General features: G+C 36.5%; 2 protein-coding genes across 3 annotated transcripts in view; one reads left to right on the forward strand and one right to left on the reverse strand.

The window, feature by feature from the left end:
• The window catches only part of LOC123868151 (pre-mRNA-splicing factor ATP-dependent RNA helicase PRP16), an 86,833-nt gene that overhangs the window by 63,676 nt on the left and 1,879 nt on the right, over window positions 1–21,278 (reverse strand). The window contains exons 3-11 of the mRNA XM_045910535.1: window positions 18,575–18,778; window positions 18,008–18,102; window positions 17,132–17,334; window positions 16,291–16,389; window positions 15,688–15,817; window positions 15,059–15,148; window positions 14,401–14,538; window positions 14,050–14,202; window positions 13,406–13,599 (exon numbers count right to left, since the gene is read on the reverse strand). Of these exons, the coding sequence (XP_045766491.1) occupies window positions 13,406–13,599; window positions 14,050–14,202; window positions 14,401–14,538; window positions 15,059–15,148; window positions 15,688–15,817; window positions 16,291–16,389; window positions 17,132–17,334; window positions 18,008–18,102; window positions 18,575–18,778 (1,306 nt within the window). The remainder of the gene's footprint in view (window positions 1–13,405; window positions 13,600–14,049; window positions 14,203–14,400; window positions 14,539–15,058; window positions 15,149–15,687; window positions 15,818–16,290; window positions 16,390–17,131; window positions 17,335–18,007; window positions 18,103–18,574; window positions 18,779–21,278) is intronic.
• LOC123868160 lies at window positions 1,612–12,034 on the forward strand. 2 transcript variants are annotated; one of them, XM_045910563.1, is made up of 5 exons: window positions 1,620–2,177; window positions 3,501–3,676; window positions 4,319–4,426; window positions 5,194–5,284; window positions 10,029–12,034. In XM_045910563.1, exons 1-4 carry the CDS (start codon window positions 1,841–1,843, stop codon window positions 5,236–5,238), a joined length of 666 nt encoding a protein of 221 aa, XP_045766519.1. In that variant the 5' UTR covers window positions 1,620–1,840; the 3' UTR covers window positions 5,239–5,284; window positions 10,029–12,034. The 2 variants fall into 2 exon arrangements, with proteins under 2 accessions (XP_045766518.1, XP_045766519.1); XM_045910562.1 differs by lacking the exon at window positions 5,194–5,284 and having other exon boundaries at window positions 1,612–2,177.

The following is a 21,278-nucleotide window of genomic DNA, read 5'->3' on the forward strand; positions in this document are numbered from 1 at the left end:
TAGGTACAATAATTGTACCTACTCCTTTTGATGGTCGAAATTGTAAAAGTTGTACGATATAGTGGTGATAATTAATTAAGTAACTTAAAACTATAGCTACGAGGGTTCCAAACGCGCCCAAGTCTCAAAAGACTATCAAAGTCAAAGAAGAATATCATCATCATTATCAACCGATAGACATCCACTGCTGGACATATGACGTCTCTTGTAGGGACTTCCACGCGCCACGGTTTTGGGCCGCCTGGTTTAGCTACTTGAATCCAGCGGCATCATGCAACTCCTTCGTCTATCCACGTAGAGGGGCCTTCCAACGCTGCGCTTTCAGGTGCAAGGTCGCCATTCTAGCATATTGAGACCCCAACGTCTATCAGTTCGAACTAGGTATATGCTCTGCCTAATGCCACTTCAGCTTCGCCATCCGCTGAGCTAAACAAAAAAAATCCACGAAAAAAAGTTACGTGTACACACCTTCAATGTTACGGGCCTAACAAGTATAAATAATGTTCAATTACGAGTTTACGGTTTTTTGCTGCGGCCTGCGAGGCCCATACCTGTCGGTTGGCGCCGCCGGCTCGCGAGACGGGGAGCTGTGACGAGTGAGGTCACTCGGTGCATAGTGGCGAGCGTTCGGTACTATCGATATCGATATATCGGTGTATCGATATTGGGTCAACAATTACATGCTACTGTAATACTGCTACATACACTACAGTACATACTGCTGTAATGTTACGGTTTTTTTCTGCGAGGCCCATACTCATACTTGTCGGTAGAGGTGGGGAGTTAAGACGAATGAAATCACTCGGTGTATTATTGCGAGTATTCGGTAAAGTGAACGTTAAGTGCTATCAATACTAGCATATCGTTTTATTTATTTAGAATTCTTTATTACACACACACACACACACATTTAATAAAAAATAATGATTAATCAATTTACTTAGAATTTGTCTATTTTAGAACCCCGAAAATAATATTAGAGCCAATATCGCGAGTATAGACAATATATATTATGGTCTAGGCTAGGGTCCATGGTTCGGAGGTAACTAAGGCTTTTGCTTCTTGAGCGTGTTGATTATAATAATCAGCGAAATACATGATTATAATAATTGGCTGATCAGCTTCAGATTAAGTTCCAGTCATATCCTTTTAAATTAAAATATACCTTCATGTTGATGATTTTCTGTTTAAGAATTTCAACTAAAGTATGTTTCTTATTTTAAAGGTTAATAAGGTCTCATATTCTGATGTGCAAACATTCCCCCCATTCGAGTCTGAGAACTTATTTCGCTCGGTTAGTAAAATTAGCTTACAAGGTATCAAAATGTATACAAAGAATACTAAAAGATTCGTTTCAACATTGATTTATTTAAACTATCCAAACAAGGAAGCTAAATAATTACAAGATAAAAAAGACAATAAGATTAAAGAGTCAGGGTAAACAAGCTCTTATTCCACTCATTATCACCACACGTTATCAAAAACGCCGTATATTTCCGGGTCGGCTCAAATTCTTGGGTTATCGATAATTAAATACCATCGTGGGTGACTCCTCACTGGATGCGCAGCGTCGCAGCGGCGGGGGACCGTAGTACCTCCCCGCGACCCCCACGCAGTTGTATAAAGCATCGTACAACCCGCGCGCCGCGTCTTACGTCCGAAGCCACCGTGTAGCTCTGTGCTCTTACAACCTCAAAGCCACGCGGACCTGCGGACTTTGTGAAAGTGCGATCGCAACGATTTCTCGGTATAGTGAGAGTAAACCGAGCCCGTAATAACGGAATCTTTGGTTAAGATTAAAAGTGCTGTGAATCGTCTCGCGAATACAAGACAGAGTTCAATGGAAGCCAGGTTTGTGAGCTGCCGGAGCTTCCAGCAGATCAAGCCGCCCGAGAAGAGTTTAGCGCCGCCGCCGACGGTGAAAGGGCTGCTATCTCGCTTCGGAAGCCAGGCTCAAGCTTTGTTCGCGCCGAAGAAACCACGATTCGGTTCCACTGTAGCCATCCATAAGTTGAGGGAGTCCAAGTGGTTTAAACATGATGAGCAAAATATTCTGTGTGCGGTCCTCGAAACGGGATTCATTTTGGAGGTCAGAGCGGAGGATCCTTTGCCGCCTGACTCTACGCTGTCCCCGGACTACCATATGTACGCCATTGCCATGTGGAAGAAGGGTAAAGGTATGTCACTAAATAACCGGTCTAAATTCATAGCCTTGAGTTATCGTATTGGGAAATAGGCGGTGGTCGATGACGTTACAGCGCGAGGAGGCGTGATGTAGGACTGAATGTGAATTGTAAATAAACTGGTAACGGTCGTGCTGCATCGTAATGAGCTCGATGAGATTTGTAAATAATTCATGCAGCGTACCGTATAGCATGCTCGACCGTGCTCTTTTTGACGTAGACTTGTGAATAGTAAATTAATTGCGATATCCTACTAAACAATAGTATTTAAATTTAAATAAAAGGAAAATTAGAGCGTTAGCTACATAATCCAATGATTTATGATTATGAAACATCACTGAATTGAATTGTTTTTGAACTAAAAATTGTCCCGTGAAGTATGCTCGTGATATTCAACCAGACAATCTGTTTTAATTTCCTGCAAAGCGACCAGAAAATTACCTAGCAGACGTAATTGAATTATTAAGATCTACAACCCAGACACTTGCGTGCTATTGTTATAATGCTAAAGATAGCTATGGAAGTACTTTGCGTTCATTCTTATCGGAAAATTAAATATAAATAGCTGGAGCAACCTTGACGCGTCTAAAACAAGGCAACTTTCTTCTTCGCTATAAATATTCCTTATAAGACACAGGTTGTATTTCCCTGATGCTTACGGTTTTCAAACGATTACGTATTTATGAATGCGATAGAATTTGTGTGAACGGCTTCCCGAATTCTTGCGTATCGTACATATGTACTTGTCTACAATTTGACTTCCTAATTCATAAAACATTCGTATATGCAATGAAAACAAGTAAATTAACAAAGACATTTGAATTCAACTACAATTACCTGTACTAATACCTTAATTAACCTAATGGTTATAGATAAAACAAAATTTTAGTTGAATTCCGTCGTCCGTTTATACAGGACGTGTCAATCATCAGGATTGAAGAGTTGCAAATCGAAGTCCACATTTTACCCTAAATATCAATTAACAATTGGCAGATCTTTACGCAGAGGTTTAGGTTAGCAGTGCCTCTCTTGCATTAGGAATTAGGATTGAGAAGTTAGACCTATGGTTATAATATGGTATTCCCACGAGACCGAGACTTCTCTGCGAACTTCCATAAGAACTGACTCAGCAAAATTACTTTGCTGAAGCGATTCTTCCAAAAAGCTGAATAATCCATCGTAAGATTTGAATAAAAACAACAAAAAAGATACAATGACCTTGATGTACAAACATCATTCACATTGTAAAGAAAAATCAAATATAGGAAAGAAAAGCTAATTTAAAAAAAATACTTAATATTATGTTTCACGTTGCAGAAAAAACAAAAAACCCGGAACAGATAGAGGTGTACACAGTCCAGCAGAAAGGTGTGCGAAAACGTATCATCAAGACCACCCTGAGTGCCTTCTGGAAGAAAGACTCCGTCATACGCATAAACAACGTAGACGACAAACAAGAGACCCCCAACAGTGAAAAGGACATCAGAGCAAAGGTACACCCAAAAACCAAAGCACGAGGCACAAGGTTCCAATTCGCACTAATCCCTGATAAACTTATCGGATATCATTAGCTTATCTATCTCTTGTTCAGGAAATAATGGCAAAGACTGAATTAAGTAAAGATTACGATGGTAGACAAAATAGTGTTGTAAGTGACAACGTTAATATAACGTATCTACGTCGTATATTTCAATACGAATTGCATAACACGGCCTTTTAATAATGTTTTGACACGCTACATGCATTACCATTTTGCGAAAGATTGCCAATAAAGTCATAACCCAGATAGATACCTACAGTTTTGTGAACAATTTTGTGTAACTTTTTTGTCAAATATCGTCTCTGTTCAGTCTGGCCTCAACATAACTCATTATTTATTTTCAACGTAACTATTTTTTTTTATAAAATTTCAGTTTTGCGTCCCTTTTTAAACAAATCGGCTCTGGATTCGAGCTTTTTTTCAATAAAATCTTATTTCGGTTGACCTTAAAAGGTTATTTTTCCATTTAGTAGATTCTTCCTTTAGGATATGCGTCAGAATTGGAAACCTCTCATTTCAGATAGCCTCAACGGGGCTTTCGTTTTTCGGAAAGTGAACAGTGGGACACCTACTAAGGAGCTTCTACTGATTGCAGCTCGAGATGGCAACAAAATCCAGATTTGAAAGAAACTGGCATAATACACTGCATTTCGTCCACTGGTGCCGGTATGGGGAGACTCCGCAAGAAGCTCGCATGAGACAGGTAAAATTGCGGCGAAATTAATATAGAAAGTACCCGCTAGAACCCAGAAAGTATTCCCAAAACCCTGAGTAAACGAGGACTTTAGACAGAAGTTCGACATACAGTAGAACACGTGTAAGAATTTTCTAGAGCTAAATAACTACGACTTAGGAATTAAATTTATATTTTTATTCCAAACGACGTTATCGCTCGATCGGATGTCTTTATGTTCTTCGTTTTATTGCACAAGGTTCTAGAATTTCTGTATTTTGTAATTTACATAATGCATGTTACGCGTTTCTGTCTTTACAAAGTTTTTGTCTTGTGTTTTTTTGTCACTACACTATCCGCTTTAACGTAAATGTTGTTCCGACTTTTTTCATAATCACTGACTTAAATCATCGTCCATTAACTTTGCAACAATTATAATTTTTAAAGACACAATTGTTGGTTTGAAGATTCGCTTTTGATATGACGTTTGAAAGCAAAACTTTGAACTACAAAATTAATTGTAAAGGCAGTTTTTTTAGATATTATATTTTATTTTTATTTTCACACCATCTTTCGACCAAAATTCATTTTATATTGCTTAGTATCAACGCTTATGTGACTGTCTGTATTACGTATCGAAGTTACTTCGATGTGGACTATCGCATTAGAGCTTTCATATTCATCGAGAGGACATTGAAAACTGGGCACATGAGTATCACCGGAAGGCTGGGCATCATCGATGGGAGAAGAATTTAAAAAAAAAACGAGAAACGCACAAAGTAGCACTTTTGTTACAGATCAGCTTGACAACGTCGAAAACACCTATGATTATCATCTTTTGATGGTAATCTATGAGGCGCTTTGGACATACGGCTGGCAACATAACCGGTGAGGTCCTTTATATTAAACTAGCTGATGCCCGCAGCTTCGCCCGCGTGGATTAGTCAGATCCCCTGCAGCATCAGGATTGAAGAGTTGGACTCCAAATTTTTTATAAAACAATGTCGCAAAGTTCCTCTATCGATTAAAAAAGAAATGACACAAATCGGTTCAGAAATCTCGGAGATTTCGGTGTACATAGGTAGAAAAACACAACTCCCTTTTTGAAAGTCGGTTAAAAAAGTAGCCTATGTTACTCCCTGGTCAATTCTCTACTTGTCTGTGAAAATCCCGTCAAAATCGGTTCAGCCGTTCCCAAGATTAGCCTTTTCAAACAGACAGACAGACAGACAGACAAAAATTTTAAAAACGTGTGATTCGGTTATAGTATCGTTCAAATAACCATATGACCTTAATATGCGGTAGTTATTTCGAAATTACAGACAGACACTCCAATTTTATTTATTAGTATAGATAGTATAGAAGACAAGCGTAAATTCGGTAATGTACCGGAATTCAATGTGCCCTGAGTGTTAACTGTTGATCTATCGTGTGACACCCTTATGCTGTGTTCCTTTTTCTTTAGTATGTTTACGCTTTTAGAATTCTTAGCTCTTTATTTTTGATTCTTCATGTAATTAGGTTACATAAAAGTGATATAATACGTATTTTAGGATTAATGCGCTTACATTTACGGCTGAGATCTACACAGACTTAAGTTTGGCTAAGGGATTTGCTAACTCCATATAAGTTTGGCAGAACAACGACAATTTGACAACAATTTTTTACTTATTCGTTACTTATTATTAGTTTTAGTAACTTTTACTTACTATTTTGAGACATTGAAAATACTCTCTAGGCTCTGCACATTCCTTAGTATGATGAGATTAAAGTCCAGCGCAAACCTGTCTTTATTAAGATATGTAGTACCTATTCAGTACACGCGATAAAATGAGCAAGGAGAACAAGTATGCAGATTATCTCGAAACTCTTTTATATTCAAAGGAACAATATATATTTTTTTATTATATCTGTTATTATATTGAATGCAGTTATTGTGTGGGCCGACCAGTTAGACTGGTTTGCTCGCGTATCTGCTTTCTTTTAGCTTTCAGTTAAAAAATGTAAGAGTGTAATTTCTTTTTATGGTGGCAACGATTTCAATAGACTGGTAACAGGCTACCACTACCATGTTGTGAAGCATGTTTGTGGGTGTCGTTTTAAAGCTGCATAAACACCGGGTCAGTATCTATGAGTAGATATTATATGACGTAGTCTGTCGCTACGTTACACAAGCGTACGAGTTTGCTTCACTTTTCAAAATACGAATGTATTAGCTTTCCTTATCAGAATTATTATATCTTTGTATGTTGGTATTTTGAAGTTTTATTGGAAAGATAAATAAATTTAATTTTATTCAGATTAAAGCACCTTATACGTGGACCGTTAAAACGTGTTTTTATATAAATGTCACACAAATAGACCGAGGTCTACTGCAGGCGGTTATTGTATGTTGTAACACTTTGTACGTAAATTACAATCTTACACATTAATTAATTGAAAATGACTAGCACCAGTAGGTACATGCACTTTTTACGACTAAATAAAAGACTTCACACACTACGTTTTTCTGATTTAAAAGTAGGTAGGTCTTTTTATTACTTTCTTTAGTATGAATTTTATATTTCTTTTTAATAGATATATTCTATACATATACAATAATAAGTCTTATCTAAATAGATAAATATTACTATTAGTACTATACTAAAACAAGAATAAATAAGTAACAGTTTAAAAACTTTATTATTCAAATGCGCAAGTCGTGAGCGATATTACTATTTAAATGCATGCAAATATGTACACTTATATATTTTTATTACATAAGTAAGTACCAGTGAATGTACGTAAAAAAAAAATACTTTTGTGGTTTTTTGTAATGCTATTTGGCACCGTTCCATACATAATAATATACTATTGACAGAGGTCATTGACACAATATTACTAATATTTATTTACCTGCTATTTTCAACGTTAGTTTTCAATATTGGTTTATCTTACGTAATCCAAACTTTTTTGAATAACCTATGCTAATCAATATACTGACTGACATAATATCAATGTATACGAAAGCCTCTGCGCTATTCTAGTAGACTTTGTAGGTTTCTACTACATGTCTATATTTCTTATATTTTTTTTTTTTTTGAAGGGATTTTCAGATTTTCTATTTGAGCGAGGTCGAGGCAAATCAGATAGTACATCTAGTCTGACTATCTAGTCTTTTCTAATATCATATTAAAATCCGACAAACTCACACTCTCTATTATTATACTTAGGTATAATTTATAATAGTGAAGTAGTTGTTTGAAAGTTATTTACAATTACGTCAATATAATTTGATATTCATGAATTCACTTGTTAATAAATAATTGCAGTACAACTTGCCCTCGTAATATTCATAGTTTCTTATAAATAGAATATTTATGAGAGCCAAGGTATACAGACAGTACAAAGTCTACCATAACAGATTAAAAATATATCAAGCAATCTGTACCTATTGTTTGAAATGAAATGAAATGCAATGATTCTTTATTTTGCGATTTAGTATTTAGATTTTGTTTAATATTGAACACGATTTTCAACTCTTGCATTCCCTTCAACTTGCATTTTTATTAAAGTTGTATTTAATTTTTATCAGACTTCCATAAATAAAGGAGGTTCCGCTTTTTTTAATTCAAATAATTTGAAAATGTTGCAATATATAGAATTTATCTGCAAAGAGGTACTTATATGCCAATTTATTATATGTGTATTGCCCATGATATATATTATATTGTGCTATAGACATATTATTTTTAAACTACGTCCATAGCTGTAGAGATAAGGGCCTTTGTTCTAAACTTTTGTACATACCATTTTATATAAGTGTAAGTATAACAATATCAACATATAACAACATAATATATTAATTGAACAAACACCTGTCAAAACTTTCCAGTAGCATAGATATCAAACCGGTTTTGGTATCACGAACGTAAGAGTCGCATTTTAAAATAATGAGTTCATACACCAAATTACATTTTAACATAATTATATTTAAGCATAGTTACCTACTGTTTCTAGTTGTGATACTCAGTGATGATATTTCATGTTTAATCAGTTGCTTTTACAGTATCAAGAGTATAACATATTTACTTAGCACTAAAAACCTATTTAAATGGACCTAGGTATAATGCGGAATAATAACGGATTTTTTTAAATACAATAATTCCATACCCTTTTAATAAAGGTTAATATACCATACCAACCCAACCGCGATTACAACTAGGGGTTATCATATTTCTATTCTTCCTTTAGATTGTAATTTATGACACATTAGTTTCAATGAAATTTAATCTCTGGCAAGGTTGTACGGTCGCAAATGCCATTTTATCTCGAGTGACATTACCAATTATTAATTTAGGTTAATTGAGGCAAGGATCCCGACTGGGGTCAATTGTTTCAATTTTATCAATAATAGTCAGCGAGTGACAAAACATAGAAGACGCGTACTTTCGAAAATAGAAGCCACAAACTCTAACGTCTGTTAAATACGTAACTTCAACTAATTAAGTTAACGAAAATTACAACAGGCTCATGATTGGTTCGTACTATGTCATGTGACACTGGCTGCTATCATGGCTTAAAGTGACAGTTACGAAGTTTTAATCGAACTGAAGACGCATGCGGTGGAGTATTCATGCACCGCAGTACCGCTCACCACGGTAAAGTTTTCGTTACGCCATAATGGAGCGTAAGAAATGTTTCTATGTTTTATCATTCGCTGATACAAGTATGCAAATAACACAATCATAACGGACTTTGAAAGAGAATGTTTATGATTGTTTCTTACTGTATTTTAAATTGTTGTCGCTGCTTTTTGTATATAATATAGTTTTCCTTTAAAATTCATATTTTTAATCAGTCATGGAATGGCCTGTATCCAGTTACTTTTTTAGTTTCGTTAGGAGTAGAGGAATAAGTGAATGTTGGGTGTTACAACTGTTTGATAACGTTTGTATATTTAGTTTATTTTTATAATTTTTTAAGAAAGTAATTTTCTTTAAGAATAACAGTAAATTCACTTTTTCTTCCTGAAAATATTTCAAATTATGATATATTCGATATGAGACATTAAAAATTTATCAACCTTATGAATATATAGTATATGAAATCTTCTACTTGATTTACGTATCAAAGAGGTCACAAAATTAAGAATTTTGATCAATTTCAAAAATAAGTGAATCAGGGCCCTAACTAAAGATAAAAGAATCAAAAAAACCGATCAAGTACGAATCGGACTCGCACACGTAGGCTACCGGACCACACAAGATCATATATTTTTTTATTTAAATGGCGGCCATTTTGAAAGCTTTAGTATCGGTTGTTAGAAATATAATATAAACGGCAATAGAAACACTACGCTTCATGAGATACAGCCCTCTGAAAGACAGACGGACGGACAGCGGAAACAGGGTGAAATCTATAGAGCGCACTTTGACTTTGCTTAGACTTAATTTTCAGTTAAAACGAGACAATTATGCCAGCGGTATAACGCTGTCTCGTTTTAACAGTGTCTTAAGTCTGAGCAAAGTCAAAGTGCGCTCTATAGATCTCAGCCTTTAATAGGGTCCTATTGACACAGGACGCTTAAAATGATAATAAATTGAGATGATAAAATACCCTAACTAATCGTCCAAGTTTTCCCTTGTTACAGATAAGCGAGTCGCTGAAGTGGGGTAACATTGGCATGAACATGGGCGTGATGCTCGTGAGCCAAGGCTCCGCCCGCGCCAAAGCGAAGTCCGTCTGAGTGTCGCAGGCCGGCGTCAGCGCCGGCGCTTGCTACGCTTGCTTCTGGCACCCCACGCCCGGAAACATAGACTTCGTTTAACCGAACCTGATTCAAATTATAACTGGCTACGACTTGGGAAATTTGTAGACTGGCATCAGCTTTTATCAAACACACTTTTTGACCGACTGCGGTGAAACCCAAAATGATCTATGGAGAAAGGCCTTATGTGCGCTCGTAACTATCAATTCTCTTTGTCGGTGTTCCCACTTGATTACAATGGTTATTCAAGGGGCGGACCAACAATTCCTGAAAGGCCCAGTAACACATTGGCGGTTCCTCTGGTACTGCAAATGTTCATAGGCGGCGGTGATCGCTTATTAACCGTTTGCTCGCTATTTTTATTTTAAAAAAAAAACTACTCAACGGTTCAACCGATTTTGATAAATAATACGTCATTAGATTCATCTTGGGCGTAAAACTTGGGCGTCACTGGGTACATAAAATTCTTACAAAAATAAAATGGCGGATTTTATACGCTTTAATGTGTGGGTTGAAAACGATGCAGTGCAAACCGCAATCGGGGTTTTTTCAAAAAAAAAATTTAAATTACTTGTTTCATCTGTCAAAAACGGGGAAATTTTATCATAATGCTAATTTTAATAGCTCTTCAACTAAAAGGCATTAACAGCTAAGTTTATTAATCCAGAAAGTTGTTTGCCCGTTTCCCCAGCCAAATTCACAGCTAATGCTTGGTCTACTTAAATTCCTTGGTCTAAGAATTAGGTTCTTTATCATTCCATTTCTTGTAAATTAAAAAAAATGCTATTGATTAGATTAGAGAAGTATTCCAAATTAAAAATTTGTTAGAATATTGAAGTTTTTAATCTATGATGCCGCAGGCTATTAAAATATATAATAAAAAATACAAATAAGTAAAACGGAATCTCTCGCAATATATTTAAGAATGAGGTCCGTATAATAAATAACTTATGAATGGTTGATAAAATACAAAATAATGTAATCGCGTTAACAATATTTAAGAGGTACTTTATAATCGGAATCTCTTGCGACATAAGGAGTCCGATTTTTTGAAAATACATTCAGTTTCCTTACGTTCCTTTTCTAATAAATACAGTTTGTTCTATTTCAAAGTTTCTTATTTTTAAAAATTAAAAATCAGAAAATGCAAAAATGTGAGGGATTTAAGAAGCTTTAATTTTCTTTAGTATTTGGTTTAATGGACGTAAAAAATTTAACATTCCTGAACCAAGAAAAGACGCACCCCGCGGTTTCAAATAAAAATAAGTAAATGACTTACAATGTTAAATAAAATTGTATTATCCGTATTTTTATATCTAAGAGGATAATTTTACGAAAAGTTTTTGTTGACTATTAGTATAAACTTAAGATTTTTCGATTTGATAAGACTGTTCTGATTTTTTTGTCATATAGTTGTTTTGAAAAACTACGAAAAACGCGCGAACCATTTTTCATAACTACAATTATTTTTTTCAAGTATATTTATTGTGCAACGATAATTTGAGTATTTATTACATCTAGTCTTAAAATAAATTAATTACAGTTTCTATCTTTGAAAAAGTACACTGACTTTCGAATAAAAACATCAATGATATTAACAAGTTTATGGCCTTTTTGTACTTAATTAAATAAAATATCTTTATCTAACGTAAAATAGATTAATATAAATTCTGGTACTGAGTTTTATGATTCAATCGCATAGTTTTTCGTAGTTTGTGCGTCGACGAGTATTGTTAAGTATTGATATTTATAAAGTAACACATAATGACCTAATGAGAAAATGTTTATAGGACGTGAGTTCGATTGTTTGAAACTCGAGAGTGACTCGTACAAGATAATGTTTAATTTATGAGGCATTTTTTGATAAATAAATGATTTAAATAAACGCAGAGTTTATTTTATTTTCCTATGTTTTACTTCCAAGAATAGATTTACTCTTCTCAAATAGGTTCTCAAATCAGGAATGAAGATATCCGTGGAAGAATCAGAATGACCGACATAGCTTAACGGGTTGCAAAGCTGAAGTGGCAATGGGCAGGGCACATAGTTTGAACCGATAGACGTAGGGGTCTCAAAGTTGGCGACCCCCACAAGGTCCCTACAAAAGATTTATATCCAGCAGAGGACGTATACCGGTTTCTTGTGTTTAATTCATCCAGACCGGTTAACGGTTCTGATCGGCCCTACAAAAACAGATCTGTAGTTGACGTAACGTAAATAGGACTCTTGACACTTGCGGGATCCTTTACTCGGTAAATGTGTCTGCGTATGCGTTTATGGTTGTATCATCATCATCATTATCTCAACCCATTACTGAACAAGTCACCTTTCTGATTAGGGTTCAGCATTTACTCCATCCTGCTGGCCAAGTGTGCGCAGACTTCACATATCTTTTAGAACATTACCGAGAACTTAAGCATGCAGGTTTTCTCACGATGTTTTCTTTCACCGTTGGTTCGTTGTAATACTTATAGCTCGTTCCAATAAAGAAGTGAATCGAAACGAAGCAGAGCTGATCATTCCATCTCACTCACATACTACACCAGTGTAATGTGTGAGTGAGACCGTTACACATTCGGAGTCGTTTAAGTTTTAGATATTTCCTGCTGTAAAAAAAATCTTATAAACTAACTCAAACCTCTCACAGTGACTGAAATATTAGTTTAGTGTAGAATAATAATGCTCAAGCACTCCCCTTTTGTTGAATATGACTTTGCATATTAATATAATAACGTTATCACCCAAGTAAATTAATTATTCAAACCGAATGAAGGGCAAATCGCTACATTTCACGTAAATTCTTTGTCAATTTCACAAATTGCTGCAATAAAATCTAAAAGTGACGTATTGCTTGAAAAGCGATCACAAACCTTATTCTGTCAAGTTCGTTTATGTACATCCCATCCATGATGATATTCATCCATGAAGTGGTCGAAGTCGGGCTCAGAGAGACCTTTTGTAAGTAGAATACCATCTGTCATGTATTTCATCACTTATTAATGAGAGCTGTCCGTGATGCAGTTCATTACTATCCGTCATATGCTTGATTACCGCCCATCATGTAATGTAGGACGTTAGTAAACTTTACTAACGTCCATCAAGTAACTCCTTAGTACCCGTCATGTACTTCATTACCATACATCATGTAATGCATTACCATCCGTCATGTATTAGATAACCATCCGTAATGTACTTGGTCATCCTTGGCAGGCTCGTGCGGACGTTGAAACTGTTTGGAAATCACCTTTGGAATCACTAACCTCTCTCAGAAGCCCAAACAGCATGTCCGTAGAGAGTGACCGTTCGTGCGCTTCGTCCATGATGACAGCGCAGTACTGGTCGAGGTCGGGCTCGCGTAGGCCTTCTCTAAGCAGGATACCATCTGTCATGTACTTTATCACTGTCCGCGGTGACGTGCAGTCTTCGAAACGGATCGCGTATCCCACTTCATCGCCTGTAATAGAACGAAATTTATATGGACGGTTCGACGATGTATGCTCACACATTACAGTCAAGCCTCTGGCGCAGCGAGTGCCACATACGCCAAACGCAACACTTTTTCAGTATGGAATGCTAATGACATCAGTAGCATTGGTATAAGATCTTACATCTTACCAACATTGATAGGATTTGAGCGTTGACACTTTAGCGTTAAAGAAAAATGGGCATTAGCTCCCTTGTTTTAAAGCTCAGGTTCGTCCATACATACAAGCGGAAACCTTGTGAAATTAAAATCGGCGGTACTGATTTTTGGGCTTTAAATCCTAAATCCTTTAAGTTCACTTTACTTTATTTTTTTATTTTAAATCAAGCTATTGAATTTGGAAATTGATAAACGAAATATGTCTAAACTATGGTAAGCTCTAATAGAGGTTATTTAAAATGAGTCTTAGCCAATCCTTACCCAATTTGACTCCCATCTCGTCCGACACTCGCTTGGCAACGGACATGGCGGCGACACGACGCGGTTGGGTACAACCGATCATGCCCAACTTACTGTAACCCTCTTCGTGTAAGTACTGTGTAAGTTGGGTTGTTTTACCGCTACCCGTCTCACCTACAAACAAAAGTATATCTAAAATATTAGTTTCTTTTAACCCGACTATGGCAAAATCAAAAACGATTTTAGCAGTCTATGTATATACAATTGTACTATAACATGTATTCGTTTGTACATTGTACAAACGAATTTTTCCAAAGCGACATATAAAAGTGTACTACTGTACTAGGCATCAACTAGTAAGAATATACTTACCAACGATAATAATCACGTTATTCTCCCTAATAACTTGCATCAACTCCTCCCGAACAGCAAAAACGGGTAAGAAGCGTCTTTGTTCGGTTATCGTCAACCTTTTCACAAAATCTGACTTCGATTCTGGTTCTTGACCCTCTGAAATATGAAATTATTTCAATCTTTGAACATTTTGGTTCAGAAATATAAGTTTAAGTAGCGATGGGGATATTCAAGGGACAGATAAACAAAACACGAAGTACATTTTGGTTCAGAAATATAAGTTTAGGTCATTTGTACCAAATATGGGTAACATTCAAGGGGCAGTTAAACAAAGGAAAAAAAACATTTCGGTTCATAAATATAAGTTGAGGTCATTGGTAGCAAATATGGGGATTATTTAAGAGACAGATAAGCAAAGGCCAGTGGGATGCAATACAAGGATACAATACAATACAAGGATTTTTTTCTCAAAAAGAATATTAGTCATTTTAATCATGACTAACATTCCCCTTTCCCCTCCAACTAAGCGTTAAGCTTGTTCTAGGAGTGAGTACGACAATAGTGCAACGGGTAGGGTTTCAACCGCCGACCTTTCGGATTTCAGTCCGCTCCTATAACTGTTGAGCTACTGAGGATTGATAGGACCATTGTTCTTTCTCAAAAGTTTAAAGCGTACCTTTATCCATATGTTCGGCATATTTGTACGCCTGTTTTGTTGGACCTTCCTCCATTTCTTCTTCTTGTTTCTGGATGCCCATTATGTTACCTTGAAAACAAATGAGTGAAACATCAAATATCTACATGAAAATAGCTAGATTTATGCTAAAAGTATGGCATGGTGAAAATTACAGTCGAGGCGCAAATTCTCCTAATTCATGTCTCATACAACAGCTTACAATACATTTGTGAGTAAAACCAGTAAAAAACTGTATAACTTAAAATAAAATGTTTCATCACAAAGATAATGAGTTCTTAATGTGTCAGTAAATAAGAAACAGTTTTTAATATCCTTTCGTACTAACACTGTAAAACACCTAGATAGTTTCTTATGGCGGCCATTATATTCCCGCACTAGTGCAAATATGAATATTCCCGCGCGGCTTTGTAGGCTAACTGTACGGTTACATTTTTATCGCCCCAGGGTAGTAAAAGTCTAGTTTAGTTTTAATAGCAGTGAAGTAACTTAACAAACAAAATATGTATTGGAAAAAAACCAGCTTCTATTTTAGACTGCATCATCACTTATCATCAGGTGAGATTGCAGTTTAGGGCTAACTGGTATTGGAATAAAAAATATATGTTTACCAATTTTTGTGCCCTCTAACTTCCAATGTTTCTTCTGGGCCTTCCTCCGTTCCTTCTGCTCTCTGAACGCTTTGACCAGCGCTGAACCTTTTCGGGCGTTCATTGCCATGTCAGATGTTGGGTCTTTTACCTAAAAAACATAAATAATAATAAAATTTAATTGGTATAGCAATTCTTCAAGCGTCAGTTCAATAGTTAAAAAAACCTGTTTATACAATTTTTGAAATTAACTGAGAAAATGCTTGGGAGTAACTCTTTTTTCGGTCGAAAGTAACGTTCAGACGTTACTTCCGGCGAAAATAGCCGCCAAACAGATCAGCTGTGATCAGCGATTTATCGAGGCACCAAAGTAGTTAGTGTCATAGATTCAAATCTCAATTTTGAAGTGAAAACTGCTATAGGCACGTGGGGGATATTGAGATGGGTAAAAACTTCAAGGCCGCGTCAGCGATAATGTTCTGAAAATCCATCGCATGACAATTCTAAAAAAACCCCCACCATTATGTCATTAATGGTCACAGCCCTCAAAAATAAGGAAAACGATGAAGAGAGAAATAGAGAGAGATGTTTGAAGAATACAGAAGGAGTTAGTAGGTACATTACCGGTATAACAGGTTCAGGTTGTTTAGTGAAGACTATCCTTCCATCGAGGAATGGAGGGACAATGTTGTGAACTAACAGATGCACACGATCCACACTTTCCTGAGAACAAAAATTATGAATAATATAGGCATTCATTTTATTAATTTTATTATTTATTATTAATTAATTAGAAGGGACATAATCCAATTACACTAATTAAATTACTAATTATTATAAACATATATCCAAGGAAAAAAAAAAACAATCAACCAATCAATGAATCAATCAAAGGGGTATCAATGTAACCATTGAACCCCGTTTTAAAATTAATCCCTGTGTTGTGTATGCTAACTATAAACTAGTTCTAAGTAGATTTAACTAGCAAAAATTAGAACTAACTGCCTGACAGTTTTATTAAATAGATCATAGGAAGATTATGTAGGAAGATTCAATAAGTCTAGATTTAGTCATAGCACTGAGTTGAATGAAATAAGTTTTTATGTAATAATAGTATGGAATTTGTGTATGGCGTGGTGTGTTGTGTTGTGTGGTGTATTTATTTGTGTGTATGCGTGGTATGTTGTGTGTGTGTGCGTCTTTTTTTTTCTCGCTTGTCTGCTTTACAAAGATTAGCCAATGTCAAGTTTGTAGTTATTTGTAACAAGTTAGGGAAAATATACAAGTATGGACCCCGTCTGTGCTGGCGCTCGCCGACACACGCACGGCACCCCCTTAGAGCGCTTTCCATTCAGTTTTAACAAAAAAAAAGCACTCCAAAAAGGCAGAGCACGCCCGCCAGGTAACACCAACACAGACGAAGTCCCTGTGTGCGTCTTAGTTATGTTTTGTGTGAGCTACTAACCTCGTCCAAGTCATTGTTAATGTTGATAGCATGCACCACACCACTGGTCAGCATTCTGTTTCGCTCCCACAGCTCGTTGTCCTTGTCTATCTGCTGCCGCGCGGCGGACACTTTGCGATTCCGTCTCTTTTCTATCTGTTCCTCCTTTTTCGCTACGTATTCCGCGCTAGTGCCGGCGAAGGGGTCCGATTCGTCTGTTTCACCTAAAAAATGATTCATCATCATGATCACTCGTCGGCCCACTACTGAGGACGAGTCTCTTTTTAGAACGAGAAGGATTTAGGCCATAGTCTGCTACACTGGCCCAGTGTGGGTTGGCCAACTCACACACCTTTGAGAACTTTATGGAGAAGATGTTTTGCTTCACTGTTAAAGCAAATGAGCTTTAACTGTTTCATTAGGCTATCATTGCTCCGCAAAAAAATGGTATGGTAGAAAACCATGTACAACTTGGATTATTAAAAATGTATACTAAAGTGTATGGTTTTAATAGCGAAAAAATCGTGTAGTTTTGATAATGAACAAAAATATGTATACAATTTTGTTAAATAATCCAACCTGCTACCTTTTCGCGGCTCAACAGTTTAACCAATTCTGATGAAATTTGGTACAGAGTTAGCTTATATCCCGGGGACGAACATAGGTTACTTTTTATCCCGGAAAATCAAACAGTTCCCGCGGGATTCCTAAAGACCCATCCGCTTAACCGATTTGTATGATATTTGGTACCGAGGTAGCTTGCGTCCCTGTAATTGACATTGGCAATTTTTTATTTTGGAAAATCAAATAGTTCCCATGGGATCCTTAAAAACCTAAATCCACGCGTACGAAGTCGCGGGCGTCCTCTATTACTTAATAATTATTATTAGTTCTCACCTTCGCCCATATTGTACCAGGCTCGGTCCAGTTTCTTTTCAGCTTCCTGCCAGTCTGGATCATCAACGTCAACGCCGCGTCGGGAGCTTACCCACCTAAACATACAATATTTTACATTTCGACGTGTACAATATCATATTAGAGCTTTTATTTATTTTTATTTATTAACTTAAAAAATATACACAGAGCTTTTGTTACATTCAGCGCCACAAAAACCACAGTTGGTTTTACCTGGCACTGAGTTGACTTATTATAGCTATACAATAAAAATTAAACTACAGAAACCAGCATAATGACAAATTGGTAAGGTAAAATTCTGTCTTTGATTTTTCATGACACTTATATTATAAAAAGGCGATAGTTCGTGTGTATGTATGTGTTTAGTTTGTTACTCTAACACAAAAACTACTGGATTTGGCTGAAATTTAGAATGGAGGTAGTGGACTGTCACATAGACTACTTTTTATCCCGGTAAATCAAAGAGTACCCATGGGATTTTTAAAAACCTAAATCGACGCGGACGAAGTCGCAGGCATCAGCTAGTATATAATGTATCATAGTACGTACTTATGTGGAGTTGCCCTAGGCGTGTCATCGTACGGCCGCCCCTTATAGTCCCTCGCAGGGCGTCGATCACTTCTACTTGACCTATCTGGTCTGTCATCCCTGGGTAAGGGGGTAGGGAAATCCCAACTGGACTTCTTTATAGCTTTCGGATCATCATCGTCATCGTCCCACGCTGTCTTGTCTGTTGGCTTGAGAGCTTTGATGCTGAAAAAATAATCATTCCACAATCCAAAAATTGCTTCTATACTGATATCAGGAGGAAAGGTAGTTTGTATAAAGCTATAAAGCATATTACACAATCGAAGATTATGTAAATGATAAAAAAGCATGGATTTGACTCGCTCCAGCAATGCGCGGGTCTGCAATTGCTTGTAAAGTATAGAATATTATTGTAATTTGAACAATTGAAAAGAGCAACCGCCGAGTTTCTTGCTGGTTCTTCTCGGTAGGAACTGCATTCCAAACCAGTGGTAAATTATTTGACGATTCAAAAGCACTTGTAAAAGTTTATTTGAATAAAAATCTATTCTATTCTAATTCTATTCTATTCTGTAATCGATAAGCAACGAAACTATTGAATCAATTTCAATAATTATTTTATATTAGATAGCTACTTTATCCAGCAGTAACAGGATATAATATAATATGTATGTATATAAGCAGTGACGGATTAAGACTACTTGGTGCCCTAAGCAATCCATGCCTGTGGGCCCCCCTATAGCCCAGTAATTTGGTCGTCAAAAAGGGGCTTATCTGGAAAGTTTTCAGAATGTTATGCAAATTGGTGATTTTATAGATTTCGATGTGCTCTTTCCGAATTTTTATTTTGCCACCTCGTACCTTTGCCGCTCGCGCCGCCATCTTGGAAAAATGGCGCCCAAAAACAGTTTTTTCACGATAACTTCTTTCCCACTCATTTTACGATAAAGATGGCTATGTAACAATTAAACTAAAGACAATTTCCTACAATTTGTGTAGTCATCTTTTTTTGTAGACTCAATAGTTTCAGCGTACGAGCGCCACAAAGCCCACTCCAACACACGTTTTGGCTAAATAACTCATTTCCACACCACCATGTGGTAGAGTGAGTGGCGTGATTTTTTTATATGGTATCTCCAGGAGACGGTAGTCACCTTCAATTTAAGCCATCACTTCATTCAGAGAATACTAACACTCCTCAGAATTCTGCTCGAGATAAGAGTAAATATACTGCATCGCAGTTTCGATCTCATGTGAATATGGACCTTTTTTTTGGGTTTCGAACCCAAAGGATGCCAATGGGACCTTATTACTAAGTCTCCGCTGTCATCCGTTTGTCCGGCCGTCCGTCCGTTTGTCTGTCAGCGGGCTGTATCTCGTGAACCGTAATAGATAGAGAGTTGAATTTTTCACAAAATGTGTATTTCTATTGCCGTTATAACAACAAATAATAAAAATTTCAAAATGGCTGACATGAAAAAAAAACAAAAAAGTAATGTTATTTCTTGTTTGATGGTACGGAACCCTTCGTGTGCGAGTTGGGCTTGCACTTGACCCATTTTTTTATTTTTTTAGTTTGTAGTGCGAGGTAAAATTTTTCATGCACGAATTGCGATATTGTGTATTGACTGCGACCACATTATAAACATGCTCGAGACACCGAAAAATCGGTCAAGTGCGAGTCCAATTCACATAGGAAGGGTTCCGTACCATAATACAAGAAATAATGCTCTTTTTTATTTTTTTTTCATGGCAGCCATTTTGAAATTTTTATTATTTGTTATTATAACGGCAATAAAAATACACATTATGTGAAAATTTCAACTTTTTACCTATTACGGTTCATGAGATACAGCACGCTGACAGACAGACGGACAGACGGACAAGCAAACGGATGACAGCGGAGGCTTAGTAATAAGGTCCCATGGGCATCTTTTGGGTTTAAAACCCAAAAAAAAAGGCTCATATGTACGTGAGATCGAAACTGCGATGCAGTATATTTACTCTTATCTCGAGCAGAATTCTGAAGAGTGTTAGTATTCTCTGGTCGAACTGATGGCTTAAATTGAAGGTGACTACCGGTTCCTGGAGATACCATAAAAAAAAATCACGCCACTCACTCTACCACATGGTGGGGTGGAAATGAGTTATTTAGCCAAAACGAGTGTTGGAGTGGGCTTTGTGGCACTCGTACGCTGAAACTATTGAGTCTACAAAAAAATGTGACTACACAAATTGTAGGAAATTGTCTCTAGTTTAATTGTTACATAGCCATTTTTATCGTAAAATGAGTGGGAAAGAAGTTATCATGAAAAAACTGTTTTTGGGCGCCATTTTTCCAAGATGGCGGCGCGAGCGGCAAAGGTACGAGGTCGCAAAATAAAAATTCGGAAAGAGCACATCGAAATCTATAAAACCACCAATTTGCATAACATTCTGAAAACTTTCCATCTCATATTACAGAATTACTGGACTACTATCCGTATGTCAACTAGAATCGGTCTTTAAACCTTTACCGCCTAAAAATATTAGTTTTTTGTAAAATAAGATGATGAGATGTAATGTACTTTAGAAGTAGAGTAGTTAGGTTCGAATTGTTGAATGCACAAGCGGGCAGCGAGTGGGCAAGCGGGAGTGGGGTTATGACTCTAGATTGGACTCTATGTCAACTTAAAACGAGCGAATCTTCAAATTAGTCCCAGAAACTTTTTTTGGTGTGGTTTTT

Source organism: Maniola jurtina, chromosome 9 (assembly GCF_905333055.1).
Source record: "Maniola jurtina chromosome 9, ilManJurt1.1, whole genome shotgun sequence".
In the NCBI taxonomy this organism is placed as follows: Eukaryota; Metazoa; Arthropoda; class Insecta; order Lepidoptera; family Nymphalidae; genus Maniola; species Maniola jurtina.

What these genes read in the sequence shown, in the direction of transcription:
- LOC123868160 (XM_045910562.1), top strand. Translation starts at nt 1,841, where the DNA reads ATGGAAGCCAGGTTTGTGAGCTGCCGGAGCTTCCAGCAGATCAAGCCG. An exon ending in AAAAGGACATCAGAGCAAAG is followed by an intron (nt 3,677 to 4,318) that starts GTACACCCAAAA and finishes TACTGATTGCAG; the next exon opens with CTCGAGATGGCAACAAAATC. An exon ending in AAGAAGCTCGCATGAGACAG is followed by an intron (nt 4,427 to 10,028) that starts GTAAAATTGCGG and finishes CCCTTGTTACAG; the next exon opens with ATAAGCGAGTCGCTGAAGTG.